General features: G+C 46.7%; 1 protein-coding gene across 1 annotated transcript in view; it reads right to left on the bottom strand.

Annotated features, from left to right (window-relative positions):
- The window catches only part of VWA3B (von Willebrand factor A domain containing 3B), a 2,300,294-nt gene that overhangs the window by 1,960,480 nt on the left and 314,701 nt on the right, over positions 1 to 25,113 (bottom strand). The window contains exon 5 of the mRNA XM_069636259.1: positions 17,628 to 17,744. Coding sequence (XP_069492360.1) covers positions 17,628 to 17,744 — 117 coding nt within the window. The remainder of the gene's footprint in view (positions 1 to 17,627; positions 17,745 to 25,113) is intronic.

Below are 25,113 nucleotides of genomic sequence, written 5' to 3'. Positions count from 1 at the left end.
TAGAAGCCGGACTGATCCGATGAAAAAGGTAGCAGTCAGACTCACAAGGACTGGGAAGTGGCAATGCTTTGGCCTAGAAAAGGATTTGGAAGAAGGAGATATGAAAGATTTGAGGAAGTTAGCGAAAATAAGCAGTGAATTATCTGCAACCAAAGATGGATTGCTTATAAGAGGGAATAGACTCGTAGCACCCAAGAGTTTGAGGAAGACCTTAGTGATGCTGGCTCATGAGGGACACAGGGGAGTAGTGAACACAAAGAACATTTTGAGAAATCAAGTATGGTTTCCATGTATGGATCTGATCGTGGAAGATACAATGCAGAATTGTTTTGCCTGACAAATAACGTCCAAAGCAATGCCTCTGAAGATAGTACCATTGCCCAGAGGACAGTGGAACCGAGTGGCTTTAGTTTTGTTTTGCCCACTGGAGGAAGGCAGGTATCTTCTAGTGGCTATAGATGGATACTCAAGATTTCCGCTGCTAAAACAAGTCCAGTCTACGGCGTTTCATCATGTGGTGTTGGTATTAGATGAACTTTTTAGTGAGTGGGGAATACCACAAATAATCAAAACAGACCACGGAGCACCTTTTCAAGGGCATGAATTTAGTAAATTTGTGGCTCACATGGGATTCCGACATCAAAAGTTAACACCCTTTTGGCCACAAGCGAGTAGTTTGAAACGAACCAGACAAAGGGCTGTGGTGGACAATATCTTGTTTCCTCAAGCAGTTTCACAGATGCTACAGAACTACAGAAACGCTCCTCACGAGATGAGAGGACACTCCCCAGCGGAATTGATGATCCGATACAAGCCGCGAATCAGACTTCCCAGATTGGAGGATTACACAGCCGAGGAAGATGAGGAAATCAGGGAAAGAGATCAAATGAAGCGATTGAAGACCAAGGAGTGGGTTAATCGCAAAAGAAAGGCTGCAGAGATAAAGCTACAGGAAGGAGATGTGGTGGTTGTGAGGCAGAAGCAGCGAAAGAAAACAGACTCTAAATATAGGCCAACACTGTTGAAGGTCAAAAATGTAAAGGGATCCATGGTCACAGCAACTGGTAGTGATGGTGAAGTCACGAGAAATGTATCCTTTTTCAAAAAATTCACACGGGGTGGGCATGAAGGGAAAAAGTGTGAAAAGAATGGGATGAGTGAGTTAAATAGTTCTGACATGGATATTGGGTTAACCTGGTTATACGCGGACGATGAGGAATGGTTGGGTTGTGGTGAGGGGTCTGCTCAAAGTGAAGAGTGCACAAGTAGTAATGAGGATGTGGATTTGTGCGGAGTAGATACTGAAGGCAAAAACTCTTGTACTGACTTTTGTACGAGTTCACGGAACATGGACATTGGGGATGAGCCCCATGATTTGAACATGAGAAGCAGATCTCAAAGAATTGTTCGCAAGCCAGCGAGACTAATTGAACAAATGTGATAGCTGGCATCTTTAAGAAGCAGTTCAGTGATAAGTAAGGGGGTGGTGTTGTGTATTGTCATTGCATAGATTAATATAGTTGTAGCTTAGTTAGAATCTAGAATGGTAGAATGGTAGGAATAGGACTCTAGAATGTGAAGCTTAGGAAGTTCAGTTGATATATGAATAAAGATGTATGAGAACGTATAACCTGTGGTGGCTCGTAATTACAAACTAAAGAAACAAGACTATAACACCTAGTAACTACCCATTGTTGGTAGGAGGTGCAAAATGGTGCGAGTAGCTGGCCATTTAGAAGCAGTGCCTGGCAAAAACTTAAAACGTATGCACAGGCAAAAAAGGTTGGCTTTGCCAATGCTTATTTTTAACAGGACATTAGTGAATGACATGCAGAGTACTTTTACATTTGAGTGGCTGAAAGCCGGCCTGGTAAGATATTTGTATTACAACAGTAACATGTTTACAACTCCAAATTAAGTCACTGGGCCTCATTATGACCCTGCTGGTCTGGAATTAACATGCCAGTAATTCAGTTTACTGGCATGTACAAGTTTGCAGACTGGGTGGCCTGATTTACCTCCAGCATCCAACCGGCAAAAAACAGCTGGTATTTCTGGTGCTGGTATTACCGGTGCCTGTAATACCGGCTGCCCCCTAAGGAGTCCTACAGGAGGGATACTCCCAAACCTATAATGAGGGCCATTAACTCTCAAAAGACTACTTTGAATAAAACCATCAGGCTATACATCAGGCTAGTGCCTTCCAGTGCCACTTTGAATGTATAGCCTGATGGTAAGGCTTGATTAAAGCGAGCTCAAAGAGTTCCCACAAGGAGGTGTTTTGGGTGCAAAGGGACAGGAATAGGTGGGAATGGCCATAGGCATTGGCATGGCCATGGGCAGGTAAAGGGTGGGAACATAACAAAACAACACCTACAGTATTTGTGTCCCTCCTCATATGTCATTCCTCACCTATCTGTACTCCAATGTAATAGTTTCGGTTTATAGGTATCACAAGCAACACCTACTAGCCCAAACTAAAAAACTATTGTGCAATTAATTCATGCCCTAAGCATCAACACCTCTCTGGGTAAGGCTCTTGTAACCAGGACTCATGTCTGGCAGAGAGTCTCCCAGGACCCCCATTGTTATTTGCATATTTCAAGTAATTTTGGGTCTCACCGTCAGTTACTAGGGGAATCCAGAGGTGGACCTCTTGCTCACTATTCTTAGAAAGGCACAGCTACACCCTACTGATGAGGTTCAACCAGACCAAAACACGTGTCTGGGGTTGCTGTTGGTACTCTTGTTCAAAGGAGAATTGCCTAGCATTTCGGTGCTGGACTGCCCTGGGGCAGGACAAAGACTGATGTGTTTAGGATATTTCTCCTCTGTGAAAGATAGTGAGCTAAAGACTATGGGTAAGGCCCTTGTAACCAGGACTCCTGTCTGGCAGAGAGTCTCCCAGGACCCCCCTTGTTATTTGCATATTTCAAGTAACTTTGGGTCTCACCCTCAGTTACTAGGGGAATCCAGAAGTGGACCCCTTGCTCACTATTCTTAGAGAGGCACAGCTACACCCTACTGATGAGGTTCAACCAGACCGAAACACGTGTCTGGGGTTGCTGTTGGTACTCCTGTTCAGAGGAGAATTGCTAAGCATTGCAGTGCTGGACTTCCCTAGGGCAGGACAAAGACTGATGTGTTTAGGTTATTTCTCCTCTGTGAAAGATAGTGAGCTAAAGACTCTGGGTAAGGCTCTTGTAACCAGGACTCATGTCTGGCAAAGAGTCACCCAGGACCCCCCTTGTTCTAAGCATCAACTTCAGCAACATTTGAGGTTTTTCGTATCAACTCGTACTGTTTTGATAATTCCTTCCGATCTGTGCGGATCCTATGAGGACAGTAGACTATGAGTGAGACTGCATGCCAAACAGTCACACTCATGGTTAATGTAAACCTTAGGAGCCAACTCAGTCTAGGCAAAGGAATTACTACTCATGACAAAGAACTTCACAGCAGCGGGTTCTGCGCCTGCCAAAGAATGACAGCCAGTATGTACCTTGCAACCGGTAAAGTGCCAAGGAGGCTGTGATATTTTCTGAAGGTGAACAAATTAAAGTCATTCCAGATGACTATCTCTTCCATGGTGAATTAACTTTGCTTGGGATCTTGATCCCATAGGCATTTCATTTGTTTAGATGCTCAAGATGGTTACAAGTAGTTATTGGTCAAACTTAAGAGTTACCTCTTGTGGAGAGCGCAGGAGTGTTGGTTGGTTGGAGAACACTCTCTCTGCTTTGTTTGCTATGGCGGTTCCTGGCTCTGTGAAGCTAAGTCCTTATTCAATCTCCATTGCTTTTGGGAGGTGCTTCTGCTTAAAACCTCGCTCTGATCGCGGAGCGACACAGAGTGTGCAGGAGTGTTGGCTGGCTGGAGAACACTCTCTGTGCTTCGCTTGCTATGGTGGTTCCTGGCTTTGTGAAGCTAAGTCCTTCTTCAACCTCCATTGCTGTTGGGAGCTGCTTCTGCTTAAAACCTCACTCCGGTCGCGGAGTGACGCGAAGTGCACAGGAGTGTTGGCTGGTTGGAGAACACACTCTGTGCTTCATTTGCTACAGTGGTTCCAGGCTCTGTGAAACTAAGTCCTTCTTCGACATTCATTACCTGTTGGGAGCTGCTTCTGCTTAAAACCTCACTCCGGTCGCGGAGCAATGCGGAGTGCGCAGGAGAGTTGGCTGGTTGGAGAACACACTCTGTGCTTCATTTGCTACAGTGGTTCTTTGCTCTGTGAAGCTAAGTCCTTTGACCTCCATTGCTGTTGGGAGGTGTTTCTGCTTAAACCCTCAGACCGGTCGCGGAGCGAATCAGAGTGCGCAGGAGTTTTGGCTGGTTGGAGAACACTCTTTGTGCTTTGTTTGCTACGGTGGTGCCTTGCTCTCTGAAGCCAAGTCCTCCTTCGATCTCCATTGCTGTTGGGAGGGGCTTCTGCTTAAAACTTCACTCCGGTCATGGAGCGACACAGAGTTTTCAGGAGTGTTGGCTGGCTGGAGAACACTCTCTGTGCTTCGCTTGCTATGATGGTTCCTGGCTTTCTGAAGCAAAGTCCTTCTTCAACCTCCATTGCTGTTGGGAGCTGCTTTTGCTTAAAACTTTACTCCGGTCGCGCAGCGATACGGCGTGTGCAGGAGAGTTGGCTGGTTGGAGAACACTCGCTGTGCTTCACTGGCTATGGTGGTTCCTGGCTTTGTGAAGCAAAGTCCTTCTTCGACCTCCATTGCTGTTGGGAGCTGCTTTTGCTTAAAACCTCACTCCGGTTGTGCAGCTATTAGGCGTGTGCAGGAGAGTTGGCTGGTTGGAGAACACACTCTGTGCTTCACTAGCTATGGTGGTTCCTGGCTTTGTGAAGCAAAGTCCTTCATTGACCTCCATTGCTGTTGGGAGGTGCTTCTGCTTAAAACCTCACTCCAGTCGTGAAGCGACGTGAAGTGCACAGGAGAGTTGGCTGGTTGGAGAACACTCTCTGTGCTTTGTTTGCTATGGTGGTTCCTTGCTCTGACAAGCTAAGTCCTCCTTCGATCTCCATTGCTGTTGGGAGGTGCTTCTGCTTAAAACCTCACTCTGGTCGTGGGGCAACGTGAAGTGCACAGGAGTGTTGGTTGATTGGAGCACACTCTGTATGCTTCGTTTGCTCCGGTGGCTCCTGGCTCTGTGAAGCCAAGTCCTTCTTCGACCTCCATTGTTGTTGGGAGGGGCTTCTGCTTAAAACTTCACTCCGGTAGCGGAGCGACACAGAGTGTGCAGGAATGTTGGCTGGCTGAAGAACACTCTCTGTGCTTCGCTTGCTATGGTGGTTCCTGGCTTTCTGAAGCTAAGTTCTTCTTCGACCTCAATTGCTATTGGGAGCTGCTTCTTCTTAAAACCTCACTCCGGTCGTGGAGAGACGTGAAGTGCACAGGAGAGTTGGCTGGTTGGAGAACACTCTCTGTGTTTTGTTTGTTATGGTGGTTCCTGGCTTTGTGAAGTTAAGTTCTCCTTCGATCTCCATTGCTGTTGGGAGGTGCTTCTGCTTAAAACCTCACTCAGGTCTTGGGGCAACGTGAAGTGCGCAGGAGAGTTGGCTGGTTGGAGAACACTCTCTCTCTGCTTTGTTTGCTATGGTGGTTCCTGGCTCTGTGAAGCTAAATCCTTATTCAGTCTCCATTGCTTTTGGGAGGTGCTTCTGCTTTAAACCTCGCTCTGGTCGCAGAGCGACACAGAGTGCGCAGGAGTGTTGGCTGGCTGGAGAACACTCTCTGTGCTTCGCTTGCTTTGGTGGTTCCTGGCTTTGTGAAGCTAAGTCCTTTTTCAACCTCCATTGCTGTTGGGAGCTGCTTCTGCTTAAAACCTCACTCCGGTCGCGGAGCGACGTAAAGTGCACAGGAGAGTTGGCTGGTTGAAGAACACTCTGTGCTTCGTTTGCTACGGTGGTTCCTTGCTCTGTGAAGCTAAGTCCTCCTTTGATCTCCATTGCTGTTGGGAGGTGCTTCTGCTTAAAACCTCGCTCTGGTCGCAGAGCGACACGGAGTGCGCAGGAATGTTGGCTGGCTGGAGAACACTCTCTGAGCTTCGCTTGCTATGATGGTTCCTGGCTTTGTAAAGCTAAGTCCTTCTTTGACCTCGATTGCTGTTGGGAGGTGCTTCTGCTTAAAACCTCACTCTGGTCGCGGAGCGACACAGGCTGCGCAGGAGTGTTGGCTGGCTGCAGAACACTCTATGTGCTTCGCTTGCCACGGTGGTTCCTGGCTCTGTGAAGCCAAGTCCTTCTTCGACCTCCATTGTTGTTGGGAGGGGCTTCTGCTTAAAACCTCACTCTGGTCCTGGGGCGATGCAAATTGCGGAGAAGTGTTGGCTGGTTGGAGAACACTCTCTGTGCTTTGTTTGCTACGGTGGTGCCTTGCTCTCTGAAGCCAAGTCCTCCTTCGATCTTCGTTGCTGTTGGGAGGGGCTTCTGCTTAAAACTTCACTCCGGTTGCGGAGTGACACGGAGTGTGCAGGAGCGTTGGCTGACTGGAGAACACTCTCTGTGCTTCGCTTGCTATGGTGGTTCCTGGCTTTCTGAAGCTAAATCCTTCTTCGACCTCCATTGCTGTTGGGAGCTGCTTCTGCTTAAAACCTCACTCCGGTCACGCAGCGATACGGCGAGCACAGGAGAGTTGGCTGGTTGGAGAACACTCTCTGTGCTTCGCTGGCTATGGTGGTTGCTGGCTTTGTGAAGCTAAGTGCTTCTTCGACCTCCATCGCTGTTGGGAGATGCTTCTGCTTAAAACCTCACTCTGGTCGTGGAGCGAAATGGAGTGCACAGGAGAGTTGGCTGGTTGGAGAACACTCTCTGTGCTTTGTTTGCTACGGTGGTTCCTTGCTCTGTGAAGCTAAGTCCTTCTTCCACCTCCATTGTTGTTGGGAAGTCCTTCTGCTTAAAACCTAACTCCAGTCGCAGAGCGACAGGGAGTGCGCATGAGTATTGGCTATGTTGCCTGGCTGGCCATGGAGGATCAGGTGACCACGGTCCCTGACTTTGACCATTGTGTGCCTCAGTGCCCCATAACAGTGAATTATTATGGAAGCGATGAGATTTTTCCTGATGCCGTGCACCAGGCAGCAGCTGAAATCCCAGGTGAGCAGTCCTACCACTAAACCCCCTAACACCGATAAACGCTCACTGCATTCATCCTCCTTTTCTATGCTTCCTTATAAACGAGTCCGTATGCCACCTATGAAAGATGCAAAAACTTGGATGCAGGATGGGGTGGAATGTTCAGGTCTCGCGCATGCTTTAAAGGGAAAAAAAGCCCTGAAGGTAAATGTGACAACTACTGTCAAGGTCCCTTGTGCACTGAACTTGGAGGAGGAGATATTGACAAAATCCACAGAAATTTTGCCTGTGATCTCCCGGAGATCTTTTTTTCAACTGAGATCTCTCTCGACCTCACTGACGCTGAGATTTTATGAAGGGAAAACGTGCTTAAAGATTCAGTGGTACATGATCAAGTGGAAGGAGAAGCTTTGGCGAAGGCTTCCTCTATCCCTACTATTACTGCTCATTCGAATCGGGAAGCGGACCCCTTATTGCCAGGCAAATCTAAAGCAGACGTTTTTGACACCCAAACAACTCTTTTACAGCAGGATGTTACACCCTCCTTTCTTCTTTCTAAACCCCCATTGGTGAGCGGTCTGTGCCCTCCTGTTTTCTCCGTAACATCAATGACCTCCTCTGATTCCATGCTGGCAGCTATTATCTGTGCAAAGACAGGCTTAGATCATCCAGAAACAATGAACAGGAATGAGAAAGAACCAGTCACATCCAAGGAAATCCTGGGGTAGGGGTTCGGGTCCATGGCCGAACAAAAGAAGCGTAAGCAAGTCAATATGGCCAGAGTGGAGCAGTCATTCTGGGTAGAATCTCCCTTATGAAGTGTGAATAACGCATTGGCCGACTCGTTCCAAGCAACACATTGCAAAGAGTAGGCCCTGGCCTCGAAGTCATCTCTGCCTCTAATCTCCTTCACAACAGAAACTCGGACAATGCATCCCTCTGTATTGCTCCCTTATCTCCCAGAGACCCAAATCATGGAGGACATGGTTTTCTCCCCCCTAACATCAGACGAAGTCAGACAGGGTGCATTTAAGACTCACTGCAACATGATGGCGGCACTCACTATCTTGTTGGCCCAGCTTTTTAAACTCTGAGACGATGAATGAAAATGCAAAAGATCAGGCCACCCTTCTCGCCATGATTCATTCTAAAATTATATTTATTGAATCATTCATGACATCTTTACAATCTAGAGTTGATCATAAGGCAGAATGTGCGAATGTTATTCAGAAGAAGCAGGAAGACGCCTTGAACCTGGAGAGAGCAGACAAAAAATGTCTTTTCAACTGTGTTGGAACTGCTCTAACTTAAATCTTTGGTGCAAAATAGGAGAATGGGGTAGTTTTCTAAACAGAGAACAGGTGGCAAACCTCCAGGGGAGGATGACTGCATAGAATTGTCTCTATCTCAGGGTAATGGAGAAACACACGCTGACTATGGCACACCCTTGAGCATTAAAAATGATATTGCACTAGGACCTCAAGATCATCTATTAACTATGGATATAAATTTAAATGGAACGGAGGTGGCAAGCACCTCAGCTAAGAATGTTACGAATTAAGATATTTCAATTCAAGATCGCCTTTCTAATCCACTTGTTCCTCATGAGCACGGTACCTTGGACATACAGTCCTCATCAAAACCATTTCTTATATTTCAAAATAGGAAGAAGAGTTAAAATAACAGCTGCGAACCTAAAGTCGCCCCTAGAACCAAAAAAAACAAAAACATACCTCTTCCCAGTAATTGAAATGGAAACAATGTTTGTGTATTCATAAGAAATCTGCAGATTCCATGTGGCTCTACTACCAGGACTGAAGTTAAAATGGTTTCCCAAGTGGGCGTCCCATAAAAGGGGGTCACCGGTGATAAACTTAGAAGTGATCAAAATGAACGCGCACTGGCACCTGGCTCTATCTCTGATCAGTCAATGGCGGATTGTTCAAATGTTTCTACCTACACGCTCGACGAGGAAGAGCTCAGTGATAGACAGCTACCAATGAGGCAGCCTTTAATGTCTCATGAACATGGAGAATTTGCCAGTGAAGACATTTCAACTTTTGGTTAACTCTTATGGCTCTGATGCGGATCTGAGCTCTAACTCTATCCGTAACCCCCAGTTCCCGAGGCTAAAGACTAAGAAAACTCGCAGCCTTTTTTTGACTCTTGAGGAAAAACAAAAAAATGCTGATTTCCAAAAGTCCTAATTCGATGAAGCAGGCCTGCACTGGCCTTGATCCGATGGGGCCCTTTGACAATAAAAAGGAAGTTGAGGACACACACCGACCAACTAGGAACGAATTCAATAACATAATACAGAGTAACATGAACAGCCACCAGGTATCAACCACACAAAAACAAGACCCTGCAGGATGCTACTGGACAGACTTTTTCCAATGGATGATGGCCTTATTTTGAACTTTGCAAACGTAATGTTTCTTTCACACCAAATTCCACTACTGCGGTTTCTGCAGTCAGATGACATAAATTTAGTTGTGTTCCCGAAGGAAAATTTTTCTGATAGGGTAAGTCTCCATTTAATGGTGTGAGAACAGCTTTATTAGAAGTGGCACATCTGCTTCTGCTCATGAGATTTGATCTCAGTAATATGCCAAAGAAAGATCTCGATTCGCAGTTCAAGATATTGGATTCTGGAAGGCCTATGCAGAGGCATAATAATCTAATAATGATGAGCGAGGGCAAGTGTAAAGCAAATATAGAATTCCCCTCATTTGACAGGACACTTATCCCTGACGCTTGCGACCAGGTCCAGACACTAAATTCAAGGCACCAAACAGGAAAATTGTTGAACAATCTTTCAATTAATTATACTACCAACTGACAACAAAGGAAAACTAATCTTATCATGCCTCAGGGTCACCCTAAAGCTCCTCAACCTACATCCAATTAACAATGAGAAACATTATGGCGTTTAGCATTCTGGAACACCAGGGGCACGTCTCATTTGCGCACAGACGCTATGATTCTTTCGAGACTGTTTGATGTCACCTGCCTACAAGAAACTTGGCTAACTATGCCGGCGTCTCTGGATGGCTACACTTCTTTTCTGAACACGGCCTACAAAGGCATGAGAGGGTGCCCCTCGGTGGGCTTGCTCCCTCTTGTGAAAATTGGAGCAGAGATTAGAGTGATAGAAGCAGCTAGTCCGATCCCGTTCTTCCAAGCGCTGACAGTTATCATTAAGGAAGATGAAGAAGATGAAGCCCAAAGAGCCCTGATTTTGAACATCTATTGGAATCCAGTGGCAATTACAATGGAGGACTTTATGAACACGATATCTGATGCAATCGGCAATTGTACTCTGCACTATAACCCTCACTTCATAATAGTAGGGGAGGATCTGAATTGCCCTTGCATACAGGCAAATAACATCTTGCCGCCGTCTCAGCTCAACAGGCCATCAGTTCGATTAACTAGAGCCGTGAAGTGGTTGGAGCTCATGGATGATAAAGACTTAGATATCCTAAATGGACAGACCAGGGGGGGGGGACATCCTGGTCGAATAACTTTAGTTCCAGTATTTTGGACTACGTCTTTGTTTCTACCTCAGCTATCCTAGATATCTCCGGTTTGAAGTTTTGCCTTGGGCTGAAAGCGATCATGCACTGCTGAAACTAACCTGGGATGGAAAGCAACGACAAGTGAGTGACAAGCTATTTATGAACGTTGAAGCAACCCAGGGGGGCAAACTGCCTGAGGCTGAGAAAGCAAGACATCTATTTTATAACTGAACAATATAGTAATCAGCTTAAGAGAGGAGATCTCAACTATGTCCCTTTTCTGCTTGAATTTATAACACCTACCAAGGTGTTGACTACTGTTCCACCTCATAAACATCCTTTTAACGCAGCAGTAAAGCAACAGAAGTGCCTATTACGTAAAAGAACTAAAGTTGATTAGTCATCTGGATGAAGATCAATAAATAAGTCTGATCAAAAAAAGAAAGCAAAAATACAAAAATTGGATGACTCTGCATAAGGCGTCACTCCTGCAGACAGATACAGAAAGTATGCTTGCAGCCCTTGCCAACAAGGATGTAAGAACTACGTGGCAGATGCTGAACGAGGCGGGCCTACTGCATACAGCTTCCTTGGCAAACATTGTTTCAGAAGAAGCATGGATTTCTTTTTATGAAAAACTATTTGAATTGGATGAGGGGGCAAAGCCTCTGATGGATAGTAAAAGTAACATGGGATGGCCATTCCCTCTTGAACTCAGCCAAGACAAGCATCATGGTGCTAGGATTGCAAAGCAATAGAACAAAGCCTTTGTTCATCTGGTATGTGGGCTGAGAACAGCTGATGAAGACTGCCCAGATCACATACCTTGGGGCACTTATTAATAACAGCAGATGTGATCAAACCCGCCAGATGTCTTTGAAATCTAGGCTGAAAATCCTAATTGGACAAGGCAGGAGGATCCAAAAGATGTATGGCAAGTTATCCCTCCTGCTGGCACTCTCCTACCATCTGAAAGTGGTCCCTTCTTTAATATAGCTGAAGGGTTTCCACATACTCCTTGAGAAGCCTGGCCCTGCATTAGAGGGCGCTTTTTGGAGAACAATTTAAAGCTCCTGAATTTAATCTCGACTGCCTTGATTGGATATGAAATGGGCCTCACTTCTTTACAAGCACGGGCTACATGGAAGACACTGGCCCTCTTTCATAAATGCATGCTTGAGCTCCAGGCTGCCCATTACCAAATTCTAAAGACAGAATCATATAGAGCTGATAACATCTTAAAGCAACAGTGGTCTGATGGATGTCGGTCGATCCTGGAGCATCTGCAATTTAATCCTGATGAACTAAGTGACTTCCCAGGGAAATTGAAATTGAAGCTTTGGCGACACGATTGGATTAAAACCCAGAAGGAAAAAAACGTGCATCGTCTCCTATGAACACTTTGAAACTAAACCAAGAAGCAGGGCGAAGTCCCAAAATGTCTTACTAAGGTACAGGAACCAGTTTCTACGCTTAGGATTTGATCTATATCCGACAAACCAACTACTTCAGACCTATGGGAAATCCATGTATCACTGTTTTGTCATGGCTTGACCGATATAAGAACCAGACATATGATCCAACTGATTGAGGATCGGCAATAGATGGAGGCAGATGAAATGTGTACCTTTTTCTAGAAAGGCAAAATCGATCGGCCACAGTTTGTTTGCTGACATTTTTAAAATAGGTTTTTGAGCTAAATGGCTAAAAATGACTGTTCTGTCTAGGACAGGAATGACTAATCTCTTAAAACTGTCTTAGATGCTAGAGAATAAGCAGGAAAAATGTTCGATGTATGATAAAGTTTTTAATATATCATAAATTAATTAAAAAAAATATACTCTTCAAAATAATGTTTAATTGCACTTTTTTCCTTAAAAAAAATATAGAACATTGAGTTGCTCCTTGGGGTGACTCTGCACTGCCCTCTCAGGTTCATACTGGATGTATTTGCCTCCTTTTTGCAGTGGCTGCTGTCGCCCATCCCCCTACTCACCTGGTAAAGGGCGGATGGTAGCCGCAGAGCACTTTACAGCCACGGAAGAGAAGCAGCAGGAGGTACTGGTGAGCTATGACCTCACACTGCAGAGTGCTCGCACACCCCTGCTGCAGGTTGGTCTTCCTGGTCTGTCAAACTGCAGATGTCAGTGCTGACTCTGCCAGCCTACATCATAAGCACGACAACTCCCAAATCCCAGCTCCTGTGACTAATGTAGAGGCCATTTTAGAGCAGGAGTATTTTGTACTACACAATGACACCACAGGATTACTATTTCGGAATATAAATGAATATGGTTAAATAATGTAAGTACTTTAAAGAAATATAAGCATATGATTTAACTTATAGCGCAATCAAAGTTTGGAGTTTATTCGTTTAAAGTAGCATTTAACTTAAAAAGTAGGGCAAATTAAAACGTTTGGGAATAGAAATAATTATTATTGTTTGAAGGTGATGACTGACATTATCTGGAACTGTATGCATTATTCTACGGATGTTGGCTTCTCACTTCATGTATTTGGCAAAGTGAAAACGTGACCGACGCGTTGGAGTACCTTACGATGCATGGAATCGAAAGGCTTCAAGCAAGATCAGAGCTCAAAGAGTTCCCATGAGGAGGAGTTTTGGGGGGGGAGAGGCAGGAATGGATGGGAATTGCCATAGGGATTAGCATGGTTATGGGCAGGTAATGGACGGGCTCATAACTAAACAACCCCTTTACACTGTGTGTCCCTCCTCAAATGTAATTCCTCTATGTCCCACGTCAGATGCCATTCCTCCCTATCTGTACTTGAATCAGTGCTCAAATGCTATAAGCGACACCTTGTAGCCCAAACTAAAAGGGTCGGGATAACTAAGAACAAAGTAATCTGGATATGGGTCCACCCTGCATTTTGTCATTCCTAAACTTATGAATCATTTTCTCTGGTAGACCTAGAAAGAAAATGGATATTGAAACAGGAGTTCAACAGAAAGGCAAATCCTAATCTTGATAAATCCTTAGCCACATGGTGTTCCCAGTCTAACAACAGAAAGTACCAAGGACTGGTCCAGTGACAAAGTTTAAAAACCTACTTCTCTCAGTCTGTCCCTATCGTAAAGCAACAGAAAGGTTCTCTGAGAAAGGTTCTGGTAGCAGTTGCTCATCTTCTGGTCTCCCCTTCATGCCTTTCTGCTTTCACCTGCTTTGCCAGAGCTTTCCCAGGATTTCAGTTTCAGACTTCCTTTAGACACATTTTTCTATGCCTCTCTTCCGATTCTCGCCTTTTCAGGTTTTCTGCAATATTTCCAGAGGCCTTTGACAGCCCTATTTGGATTCCAGGTGCCATCTTGGACCTTGACGTAGTCCAGGGTTGTCAGCATGTCCCTCCTCTTCTTCGCAGTCACTCCAGTTTTGACCTTGGATTTTGGTTGGACACCAGACATCTCTCATAGGCTTTGGATTTCAGGATTCTCAACGGGCACTTCTCTGGACCTTAGCTTTCAGAATTCTCAATAGGTCTATTTCCAGATCTTTGCTCTCAAGGTACTCAACAGACTTTCTTCCAGACTTCAGGATTCTCAACAGGTTATCAACCAGACCTGGACTTTCGGATTCTGAACAAGTCTTCTTCCAGACCTGGGCGTTCAGGTTCCCAGCAGGGCTTTTTCCAGTCCTTGGATCGGTAGGTCCCAGGTGAAGCTTACTTGGATTCAGATTACTGTGATGGGTGTTTCTCAGGCAGCTGATACTGTAATGTCCTCGTGACAGGGAACCAGTCTCTCATCCCATTACATTGCTGGCGGAGGGCCTAAGCTTGCAGTCATCTAGTTTCATCAGGATGGAATAGTATGGGTCTCTGTCCTCTGGTTAGTCTCTGCTTCCAGGGCTCCACTTGTGAACAGCTTTGAATCTTGCCTTCTGCAGTCTTTCCCAGAAGGTTGTAGGGCTCCACCAACTGACAGTCCTTCTGGGTATCTCTCCTTCCAGACTCTCTGGTCTTGGTAAGGGAGCAAGCGTAGGCACGCCAGCCTCCTCCAGAATTCATGCTCTTACTCTCTGTTACTCTCGCTCTCTCTCTATTTGGACTTCCACTTCTTTCTAGGTTGGTGATTTATATATATATATTAGTTCTTCATTTCCGAATTATTATTTTCTTACTGATGGCCATTTTAATCGTTTTTTAAGGGAGTTTTGGTAATTATTCATTTTATCTGTTTGTATATTAAGTATCCCACTCTTTTCAATTTTTGGATATAACAGCGGTTTAGATTTATGAATACAATATTATGTCACGTTTTGTTATATCGTATTTGCCGACAAGGGCTGGGAGCAGAGGGAAGGAAAAATGTGGAACTTGAAACTCCCCCAAACAATTAAACAAAACACGTTAGCTGCACTCACTTCATATAAAAAGCTACATTGCCCAATGTTTACCTGCAAAAGCAGGCTCAACAAACCTTCTGAACCTAAAACTACCCTGCTGGCCTCAATTAATAGGACACAATAACTGCAGCCCAGGTTGAGAATGGGAGTCAAGGTTAGATTTTGCTGATGAAATCGAAGAGGTGCCCATCCCCAGGCCAAGAGGAATCCAACCTCCCACACTACAATTACCATCCATATAAAGCTCCTAACATGCCTCAAGAACTTCCATGCAGCCCGTTGCATGGCATTCCTACAAGTAGAGCCTCAGATCAAAATCCACCCTCATTTTAGAGTGTCCTTGGCACTTACCAGCTTTTTTGTCAGTAGAACCGTATGGCCTAGGAAGCACGTTCAAGAGTGTGTGCTCTTCTGCTCCTTTGGGCATCACTTTTACACCTAAAAATCATAGCTAGGCCTAAATGCCTGTGCTGATGACTGCATACAGGAACTTAGAATGGACTGTTGCCCTCAATGAGAATGTTTCCTTTGACGGAGCTAACGTGCCGAGCAATATTTTATAACCTTACCTCCAATTTAATTGTCTCTCATGGCATTCCAGTGGCCTATTTACCATAAATAAAAGGGCAATATTTATTCTCTCTTCTCCGCCTAAGACCAATCTGGTATGGCTCGGGTGGGGGGCTATCAATAGAAGGGGATTCAATATGATTATATGATCAGTACCTCCATGACTTCTAGGAAGTTTTACATACAGTTCAAGACCATAACACATTAAAAACATGACTTAAACTAATACCACCACACAAGTAATGACTGCCATGAAAGTTCTGCCGGCCAATAAGGGAATCTCTTATACCTTCTTTTGATCACACTTTCCTCTGGTCAAAACACTGAAAACTGTACATATATCCCAACAATCACTATGGTTATTGCTTGGTTTTGGCTAATTTTTGTCTCCCTCCTACCCTTTCCCAATCTTCTTGGCCCGAGTCCTTCTAATGCCACAGACTATGATCAGGATGCCACCCTGAGCGGGGTCACAATTCACCTCTACACGAATATGGATTGGTACTCTAAAATCACAAGGGTGGTGATGTGCACAATATAAAAGACAATATAACATGCAGATGCTGGACAGATCACCGTCAGTATGCCACTGTGTCACCATTTTATTGATTTTTGTCAAGGCAAGGATGGCCGCTTAGTCACAGGTGATTGCAGGAAAGTGGTCGAGGCCACGTTGATCCTAGACTCCAACTTGGAAAATTAAGAAGAATCGTAGGGCAGTCAATGCAAATGAAGTGCTTTGATGCAAGGACTGCAATATTGAGGCAGAGAGGTAGGTGAAGAGCTCTATGCTGTATGGTCAAGACATTGTTGCATTTATGCATGTATGGTGCGCAAATGTGTGCTTCTCTCCCTGTCCCACACAGTTCACCTGCTTGCCCCCGAATGTATCGAGTTTCGTATAGATGATGAGCACACATGAGAGGGGGTTAGAGATGAATATATAATGCTGAAAAGTTCATTTATTGCCATGAGAGTGGTATGATTGCAGAAACATTAGAAATCCACAACCCTTTTAGTTATGCTGGTCTGCAAGTTATTGTTAGAAATGCCTATAATATTCTTGCATGCTGTTAAAAAACATGTTTGAAAAGACACAAGAATCTGAGAGCAGTCGGTATGATTCAATGTAAGGCAGAGTGTATGTAGAAGGTGGAATGTGTGGCTGAGTATATGCCTGGTGAGCATAATCATGGACCTCTTATTCACTGAATAAGGTAGAGCTTGACCAAATGCTAATGTATGCCCCAGCTCCAGTTGTTTGTTTCGAATGTATGAGGCATGAGCTCTCTCAGTGCTGCTAAAACACTGACATTCTCAATTGACCTAAATATTTTAGGGATGTACAAGGTTTGCCTAAAAGAAAGGGGCCTTCTTTGTGAGGTATTGCATGGTTCTGGCTGCGTAGTGAGTAGGGATGGGATAGAGATCATCTTACTCTCCAAACCCTAAATGTTGGTTCAGTTTTCTGTTGTTTTGGTGTTGCACAAAACACCAGCCTGATTCATGGAATTATCTGCGCGTAAAATGCAAATTTGCGCCCCATTCTGCCCGAAAATCCCTGTTTGAGGTTTGGGGATTTTCGGGCAGAATGCCGTGCAAATCTGCGTTTTACGCGCAAATAATTCCATGAATCAGAACATTACTGGGCAACACAAGCCAGCCTCCTACCAGCATATTGGCTGATCTTTAATCTAGAAGTAAAAGCCGGCGGCATATCTAAAACCTTTTGAATGTAGTGCATTATGCAGTTAGTATGTGGACAAGCTTGCACCAATAGTTATATGGGGAAAGCGTTTCAAACATATATATAGGGAGAATATGCAAGAGTGAAGCATTCTCTGTCAAATTTAAAATGAGAGTTATTAAAATAATGCATGAAAAATGGCTGCAGATAAGAATGGCATCGTCAAACTAAAAAGATATGTTAAAACAATGCCATCACTGCAGCACTTAACAGAACGCTTCACACCGGCAGTTATGTGAAGTATGAACAACTGTTAACACAAAAAAGAGCTCCATATGCATTTTCCTGAAAAAAAAAGAAATGACATGTGATAATACAGGATATGGCAAGAAACAAAATGGATACACTACCTTGTGTCGCCGAATGCAATGAAGTCTGCATTGCAATCGCCTGGATTTGTATCAGTGTGTTTCTTGCCTCCTCTAATTCCTGCCAAATCAGGAAAACATCTTCTCTGACACCAGCTCCTGAGAACCAAAAGATATTACGTTGGCCTCATTAACGGATTGCACAACTCAATCAAATGCCAAATATTTGCTGATTTTGGGTCTCATTACGTGTTTGTCAGTACTGCGGAAATACCACCAAACTCATTTACCCTTGCTGGCGCTCAGTCCGATGGATTTACACAGAGAGTCTGAGTAGGATAATGGCAGAGTTAATCCCCATTCATGGAGTCCATAGAGCCCCACCAGGGTTTTGGAGGAATTATCACAGGTAATAATTCTGCACGTGGTAATTCTCCATTATTTGATGGTAAAGTGCTACCCCCTCCACTTGAACTCTAAACTTGTAGTTTGCCAGTGGGGAAAAGTGGTGGAAATGTGCCAGAACGGCATTACAGCCACTTTACTGCCACCTCTTACTGCACCGCGAAACTCATAATGAGGCTCTTTATGTGGTTTCCACCCAGTACAGAGCTATGAAGAATTGTAATGTGGTACAATAAGTTTGCTAATTCAATAGCTTTCTGTAGAATATACACAGAATGGGTAAATTCCAATCGGTAGTAGAGCTTCACAATGCACTTGGATGGTTTTTCCTAAATATTAAAAGAAAAGTTTACGTTGCGTGCAGAATTATTTATAAAATATACTGCAGTGTTTCTGTACATAAACATGTGGGTACTGTGACGAATCCCAAGGTATTGTCACATCTTCCATTCGAGAGGCCCCTTTCCATGAGGCCAGGGAGGTGAGGCTGCTACCCGATAGTCCCCCTGGGGGTGGTTCTCAGTGGGTGGAGCTCACTTCATTGGATTGGTGACAATGACCCTGGGAGAGTGCAGTATTCATTCACTGCTTTGTTGTTCCCACCTTCTTTAACCTCCAAACAGGTCCCTCTAATTCCCTGCACCACTATTTGTTATGTTTTATCAGAGGACATCCTTAATAAGACTGGGGTGAGGAAGAAGGAGAATCATCCAAGCCTGATGCAAAATATCACTGTGACGAGGAAGATGAAGCAAGGAAGCAAGAGCCCACCGCAGAAACAACAGACGCGGTACATCTGTCCAAAGGCAAGCCTGATGGTAAAAAGGCATGACAGACTCATTCTAAGGTCGCGCAGCCAGCCCTGGAGGAACAGGGAGAGAGACGCTGGTCCTGTACCGAGGAACCCAAAGACTGGAGATTGGCACACGGACAGTCACAGCTACCCAAGAGGTTCTAACGAGGTGGACCTGACCAGTGATGGAGACACAGGAAGCCAGACCAGCAAAAAACCAACCAGGAACAAAGACGCCGGCAGCCAAAGGCAAGAGAGAGATAGACACTGGAGCTACAGAACTGCGAGAAGGAGAACACTGAGCTTAGCAGGAATGGAAAAGCTTCGTTCCACATCCAGAAGAGACCAGAGACTGCACTGATAGGTCCCAAAGGTAGGGAAAGGGCTGTAGCGGTAAGGCGGGCATTGAGGGAGCTGAGGAACCTCATGAAGCAGGTTCCTCAGCTCAGCTCAGCTCACCAGCAGGGGGCGCAGAAGCTCGGACGCCTGAACTGGCGCCACCTCACTTCAGGCTGAAACAAACCAAAATAAATCAATATCTACAGCAATTTTTCAAATTACCCTTCTCCGTTCCAGCTCCTAATACCTTGGTGCTCCTCCGATAGAGGTTTCATCTGAAATCAGACTTTCTTTCAACTGTTCTCAGCTCGGCCCCTTGGTAGGACCTATTCCCGCTCCGTTGCCAGCGAGGGCACTCTGGACCTCTGCTTCTGCCCGCCCCCCTCCACGGGACGGGGCTTCCAATGTGCCATGACAGGAGCCGTTCCTTCTCTCACCCGATCCCGTCTAAGCTCTACGGCTGAGCCACTGCCCACTACCTCCTCATTGCGGGCCCTACCTACGGCTGTTCCCATCTCGGCCCCTTGGTGCGGCCTCTTCACGTTCCATCGCCAGCGCTGGCTCACCGGGCATCAGTGAAACTGCCCGCCCACCTCCACGGGTCGGGGCTTCTATCGACCTGATCCATCATCCTGGTTCCGAATCGACCCTACTGCTGAGCCTCCACCCGCTACCACATCAGCGCGGGTTCAGCCAGAAACTCGCTGACTGCTCCTGATCGTACCCGTCCCGGGTCCTTGCCTGCCACCTGCCGAACAGACTCTGCTGCTGAGCCTCCTGCTTCCACAACAGCGCGGGTTCAGTCAGGAACTTTCTGACTGCTCCTGTTCGTGCCCGGCTTGGCTCCTTGCCTGGCATCTGGCGAACAGACTCTGCTGCTGAGTCTCCACCTGCTTCCACACCAGCGCGGGTTCAGCCATGATCTTGCGGACTATGCCTGAGCGTGCCCGGCCTGGCTCCTTGGCTGCCACCCGCTGCACAGACTCCTCTGCTGAGCCTCCACCCACTTCCACATCAGCGCGGGTTCAGCCAGGACCTCGCTGACTGCTCCTGATTGTGGTCCAGCCCGACTCCTTGCGTGCCACCTGCCGCCTTGCCAGACTGCATCTGGGCCCACTACTACATCAACTCAGGCTCTACCTGGACCTCGCTGACTGCTCTCGATTCCGTCCTGACCCAGCCTCCTTGCTTGCCGCCTGTTGCCTGGTTATTCTGCAGCATGGACCAGGTTAATCTACCAGGACCAAATTTGTCTCTACACTAAGCCACTACCAACTTCTTCGCTGATGCGGTCCCCGGACCTTGCTGGCTACTTCTAATCTCAGCCTGGCTCCCTGTCCCTGCTGCCAGCCCAGCTTAACTCTGCGGTCTCGCCTGCTGCGGCCTCATTGCCCGCTCTGCCTCCAAATCCAGCTACACGGTCACCACCGACCGCCTGACTCCTCCAGCAGGCTGCCTGTCTATATCTGAATCCTCCACTGACTATCTCCAGCCTCCATCCCCTGCTTCTGTCTTCCTTGGCTACCACCAGCTTCTCCAACTGCACAGACGCAGTGGACCTCCACGACTGCTTTCTCTGAGGATCTCTCTGCCAGACTACCCTTCTCAGCGCTGGACCATCTTCTTCTACGCTGGCCCATCTGTCTGTCTTTGCCACCACCTCCAGCTACACGGACACTACAATTCTGCCTGTCTCCTCCAGCAATGTGCCTGCCTTTGTCTAAATCCTCCACTGACTATCTCCTGCCTCCGTTCCCTGCTTCTGTCCACCTTGCTACCACCGGCAACTCCAACTACATGTGAGCAGTGGACCTCCACAACTGCTCCTGAGTGATACCCGGCTCTCTATCCTTTGCCAACCAGTCCACCTCGTCCAGCGCCCCCTCATTGTTCTTCACTGCTCCTAGCCCACACTGTGCTAGCTATCTATACCTTACATAAGCATGATAGCTGCGGCCTTCCTACCCGGTCTTCCTTTCTGAACTTTTGTCTGCCACCATCTGGCCACTTCCACCCATCATACTGCCCACCATCTCCCGGCATGTGCTTTGGTCCCCGTTCTCACCATCTTAATGGATCAACTGCGGCGTCGCCCGCCCCCACTCCGACAGTGAACCTCCCACCGCCTCTTCCATCTGATCCCAGCCTGACCCCTACCGCCTGCCAACTCCAAGGCCCTCCACTCCCAGTATCTATCCCTGTCCTGCCTCCTGTGTTCGCTCACCCATTCCCCTCAGCTCCTCGATTCATCTAATCCCACCACCTGGTCCCTGGCTGCCTGCCACCTTCTAGGCCTTCAACTCCCAGTATCACTCCCTTTCCTGCCTCCTGTGGCCGCTCACCCTTTCCGCTCTGCGGCTTCCGGCTGCCTACATTGACCCTTAATCTTTCCATCCTAAAGGATCAACTACCTCTAACTTCTCCTCTTGCTCTGCTACTCCTTGCTACTCTGTTCCTAGTTTCTTTTTCTCTGCTACTCCTTGCTGCTCTGTTCCTAGTTTCTTTCCCCCGTCCTGTTTGATTTCTCCCTTTTACACCTTCTCTCTCTCCTCCTTCTTCCTCTACTCTCACCTCCCCTTCTTTTCCACTTTATTCCTTCATCATACCACTCTCATCCCCTCTGTTATGCATTCTGCCAAAACTCTTTCTCACCGTCCTCACTACTCTTCCCCCCCTCATTCCCTCTCCCCATTATCCTCTTCCTCTCCTACTCTCCTTCTCCCTCCTCCTCATGTCCATTCCCCTCTTCAATCCCCTCCCCCACTCTTCACGTTCCACAACTACCCTCTCTCACCGTCCTAATCTTCTCTACCCCCCCACTGCTCAACCCTACAACCTCATGAACATTGCTCTTTGGAATGCCAGATCCCTCTGCAATAAGACCGCTGCAGTTTTGGACATGTTCTTTCGTCTCAACCTTCATTTCCTATGTCTAACTGAAACCTGGATCCCCCTCACAACACTACTGTCCCTGCTTCCCTAACCACTTCCTCTTCATCCTTCTCTCATACCTCTCGCTCTACTGGTTGTCTCCCCTCGGCTAAACGTTCCTACTGCTCTAACCTTCTCCACTCCCAAGCCTCTCACCCTCACTGCATATTCCAAACTCTCTCTCGTCTTCTCTCCCCTCCTACCCCCGATCCTTCAGCCTCTTCCACCCTTTCTCCCTCTGACTTTGCAATCTTCTTCTTCTCCAAGATTCTTGCCCTTCGGCAAAAAATCAATTGCTCTTCTTATTCCCCCCCTTAACTCTCTCCCTACTCCCCCTCATCCTGCATGTCTGACTTCTTACCTGTCTCCCGCTCTGACGTGTCCATCCTCCTTTCCAAAGCCCACCCCTCATCTGCTCCAACTGACCCCCTTCCCTCCCTTCTTATCCCTAAGATCTACCCTCTTCTTATTCCCTACTTAACTTCCTTCTTTAACACCTGCCTTTCCTCAGCTACCTTCCCCTCCGCTTTCAAGCATGCCACTATCCTACCGATTTTGAAGAAACCTTCTGCTGATCCCCTTCTCACCTCTAACTTCCGTCCTATCTCTCTTCTCCCATTCCTCTCTAAACTACTCGAACGCCTTGCCTATTCGTAGCTCTCAATCTTTGTCACCAGTCTTTCTCTCCTACCCCCTCTGAATCTGGCTTCCGTCCTAAACACTCTCCTGAAACGGCCCTCGCCTACATTCTTAACTCCCTCCTCTCCGCTCAACACTCTAAGCAATCCTCTGTCCTTATTCTTCTTCACATCTCTGCTGCCTTCGACACTGTCGAACACCCCCTTCTTCTCAACACTCTTTCTTCCTTTGGATTCAAAGGCTCTGTTCTTAACTGGCTATCCTCTTACCTCTCCTCCTGCTCTTTCACTGAATCCTGGGGCGGCTGTTCCTCACCATCCCAGCCTTTGGAATACGGCGTACGCCAAGGCTCGATGCTTGGCCCTTTCCTTTTCTCACTCTACACCTCCCTCCTTGCCCCTGTTATCTCCTCATTCAGTATTTCTCACCATTTCTATGCTGATGACACTCAGCTCTTCCTTTCCTTCTCTTCTTTCTCTACCGACCTCTACCTTAAACTCTCTTCCTGTCTTACTGCCTTTAGAAACTGGATGTCTTCCCGCTTTCTTTCCCTCAATACTGATAAGACTGAAGTCTTATTCTTCCCCTCCAACTCTCTTCCCCCTCCCTCTCCTGCACCTTTCATTCACTTTCCTCCCTCTAATCTCCCTATCTCTGCCCACGCTCGCAACTTAGGCATTCACTTTGACTCCTCTCTCTCCTTTTCCCATCATATCTCTCTCACCTCTCGTGCCTGTCGCTACCACCTCTTTAATATTCGCAAAGTCTGCCCCTCTCTCACTTTCCATGCTACTAAACTTTTAATCTCCTCCCTTATCTTCTCCCGCCTCTTCTACTGCTCCTCCTTACTCTTTGGACTACCTACTTCTCATCCCGCCCCCCTCAAATCTATCTACCATTCTGCCGTACATACCCTCTGTCTCCTTACCTCCCAAGACTCAATTTCTGCTTCCCTTTCTTCCCTTGGCTGGCTTCCCTTTCACTCACAACTTACATTTCATTTCCTCTGCTTAGTCTTTAAATCTCTCCATGGTCTTGCTCCCCCTTATCTCTCCCCCCTCCTCTCTTTCTACATTCCCTCCCGCTCCCTTCGTTCTGCTGACCACTTCCTTCTCACTGTTCCTCCATCCCCTTGTGCCCCCTCCCGTTTCCGCTCCTTCCAGCTCCCAGCCCCCCTGCACTGGAACTCCTTACCTCTCTCAATCCACTCTATACCTACCTTTCTCCTCCTTCCGCTCCTTCCTTAAATCTCTCCTTCTCCATCCGACACCATGAAACCCTTCCCCCTTCTTGCTCCCCTCCTTCCTTTATCTTTTCCCCATGATCATCTCCCTCCCACCCCATTCTCGCCCTTATACCCCCCTTCTGTTTCCGTCCTCCTTCTCCTCCTCACCCCTCCCTCCTCCCTCTCAGTTCTACTGCCCTTCCCTCCTTCTTCCCTTCAGTTTAATTGCTCTACTGACAGTTTTGTTGGTCTGATTCGCGAAATTGCAAACTGTTTCTAAAATGAATGTCTGAAGGTGTCTTACTCGTCACAATTGTCAATCATCGAACCCAATTCAAAGGAAATATTATGCGCTGTATTGAATATGTCACTGCTGATTGTGAGATGCCCATTTTGTATATATGTAACTGTTGTACAATGATTCGCTCTCTTGCGTCCCTCGGGGTCTGGAGACATGTCGCGGGGCGTGCGACCCAGTTGGCCAACTGAGACTATTTGCTTTGCAATAAACCCTAGCTTTTGGGAATACAACCTTGTGTCTGGCGTATCAGTTTGTGTGTGGTGATTGTGCCTTGTTTCCATACGCGAGGGTCGCCTAGGGGCCACATCAAAATGGCACCCGAATAGGGACCCTCCACCACTTGTTCCATTGTGTACGTTGTAAAATAAGGAAGGTGGAGAAAACGGCGAGGACGAGACGGTCGAGCCGGGATCAAGAGGTGTTCGGGGCGCCTCTGTGAAAGTGATGAGGCTCCTTTGCAGATCTGTACACAACTGATCCCTGATCGACGTGTCCAGCCAGAGAACAAGGAGGCGAGGGTCCCGAAACGAGGCAGAGTGAGCCAAGATACGCAGACATGACGATTGTTGGTTGCGTCAGTATACGGACGATTTTCGTCTTGAAAGACGAATTGATTGATCAGGTGAGTCGTGCCCTGATTCGAAGTGACCCTGATATTGGTTGAGAGTTGATTTTGCAAAATCAAACGCTCAGCGTAAGGTTGATTAGCCAAGGGTAAGGTTAAAACATGCCTGGGGTATTGTCCACCTTAGTGGGATTTTTCCACTGCGGTAGACAATCTTTGGAAACTGGCCAGATCGCGGCACCCCGGGGGGTTCGCCGGCGTATGAGATGTATGTGAAGTATGGTGTGGGGGCGATAATGTTTTGTGAAATTTGGTATAGGCAAACCAGAA

Source organism: Ambystoma mexicanum, chromosome 7p (assembly GCF_040938575.1).
Source record: "Ambystoma mexicanum isolate Mex_15411 chromosome 7p, UKY_AmexF1_1, whole genome shotgun sequence".
In the NCBI taxonomy this organism is placed as follows: Eukaryota; Metazoa; Chordata; class Amphibia; order Caudata; family Ambystomatidae; genus Ambystoma; species Ambystoma mexicanum.
This window is presented reverse-complemented; position numbering and strand designations above follow the sequence as displayed.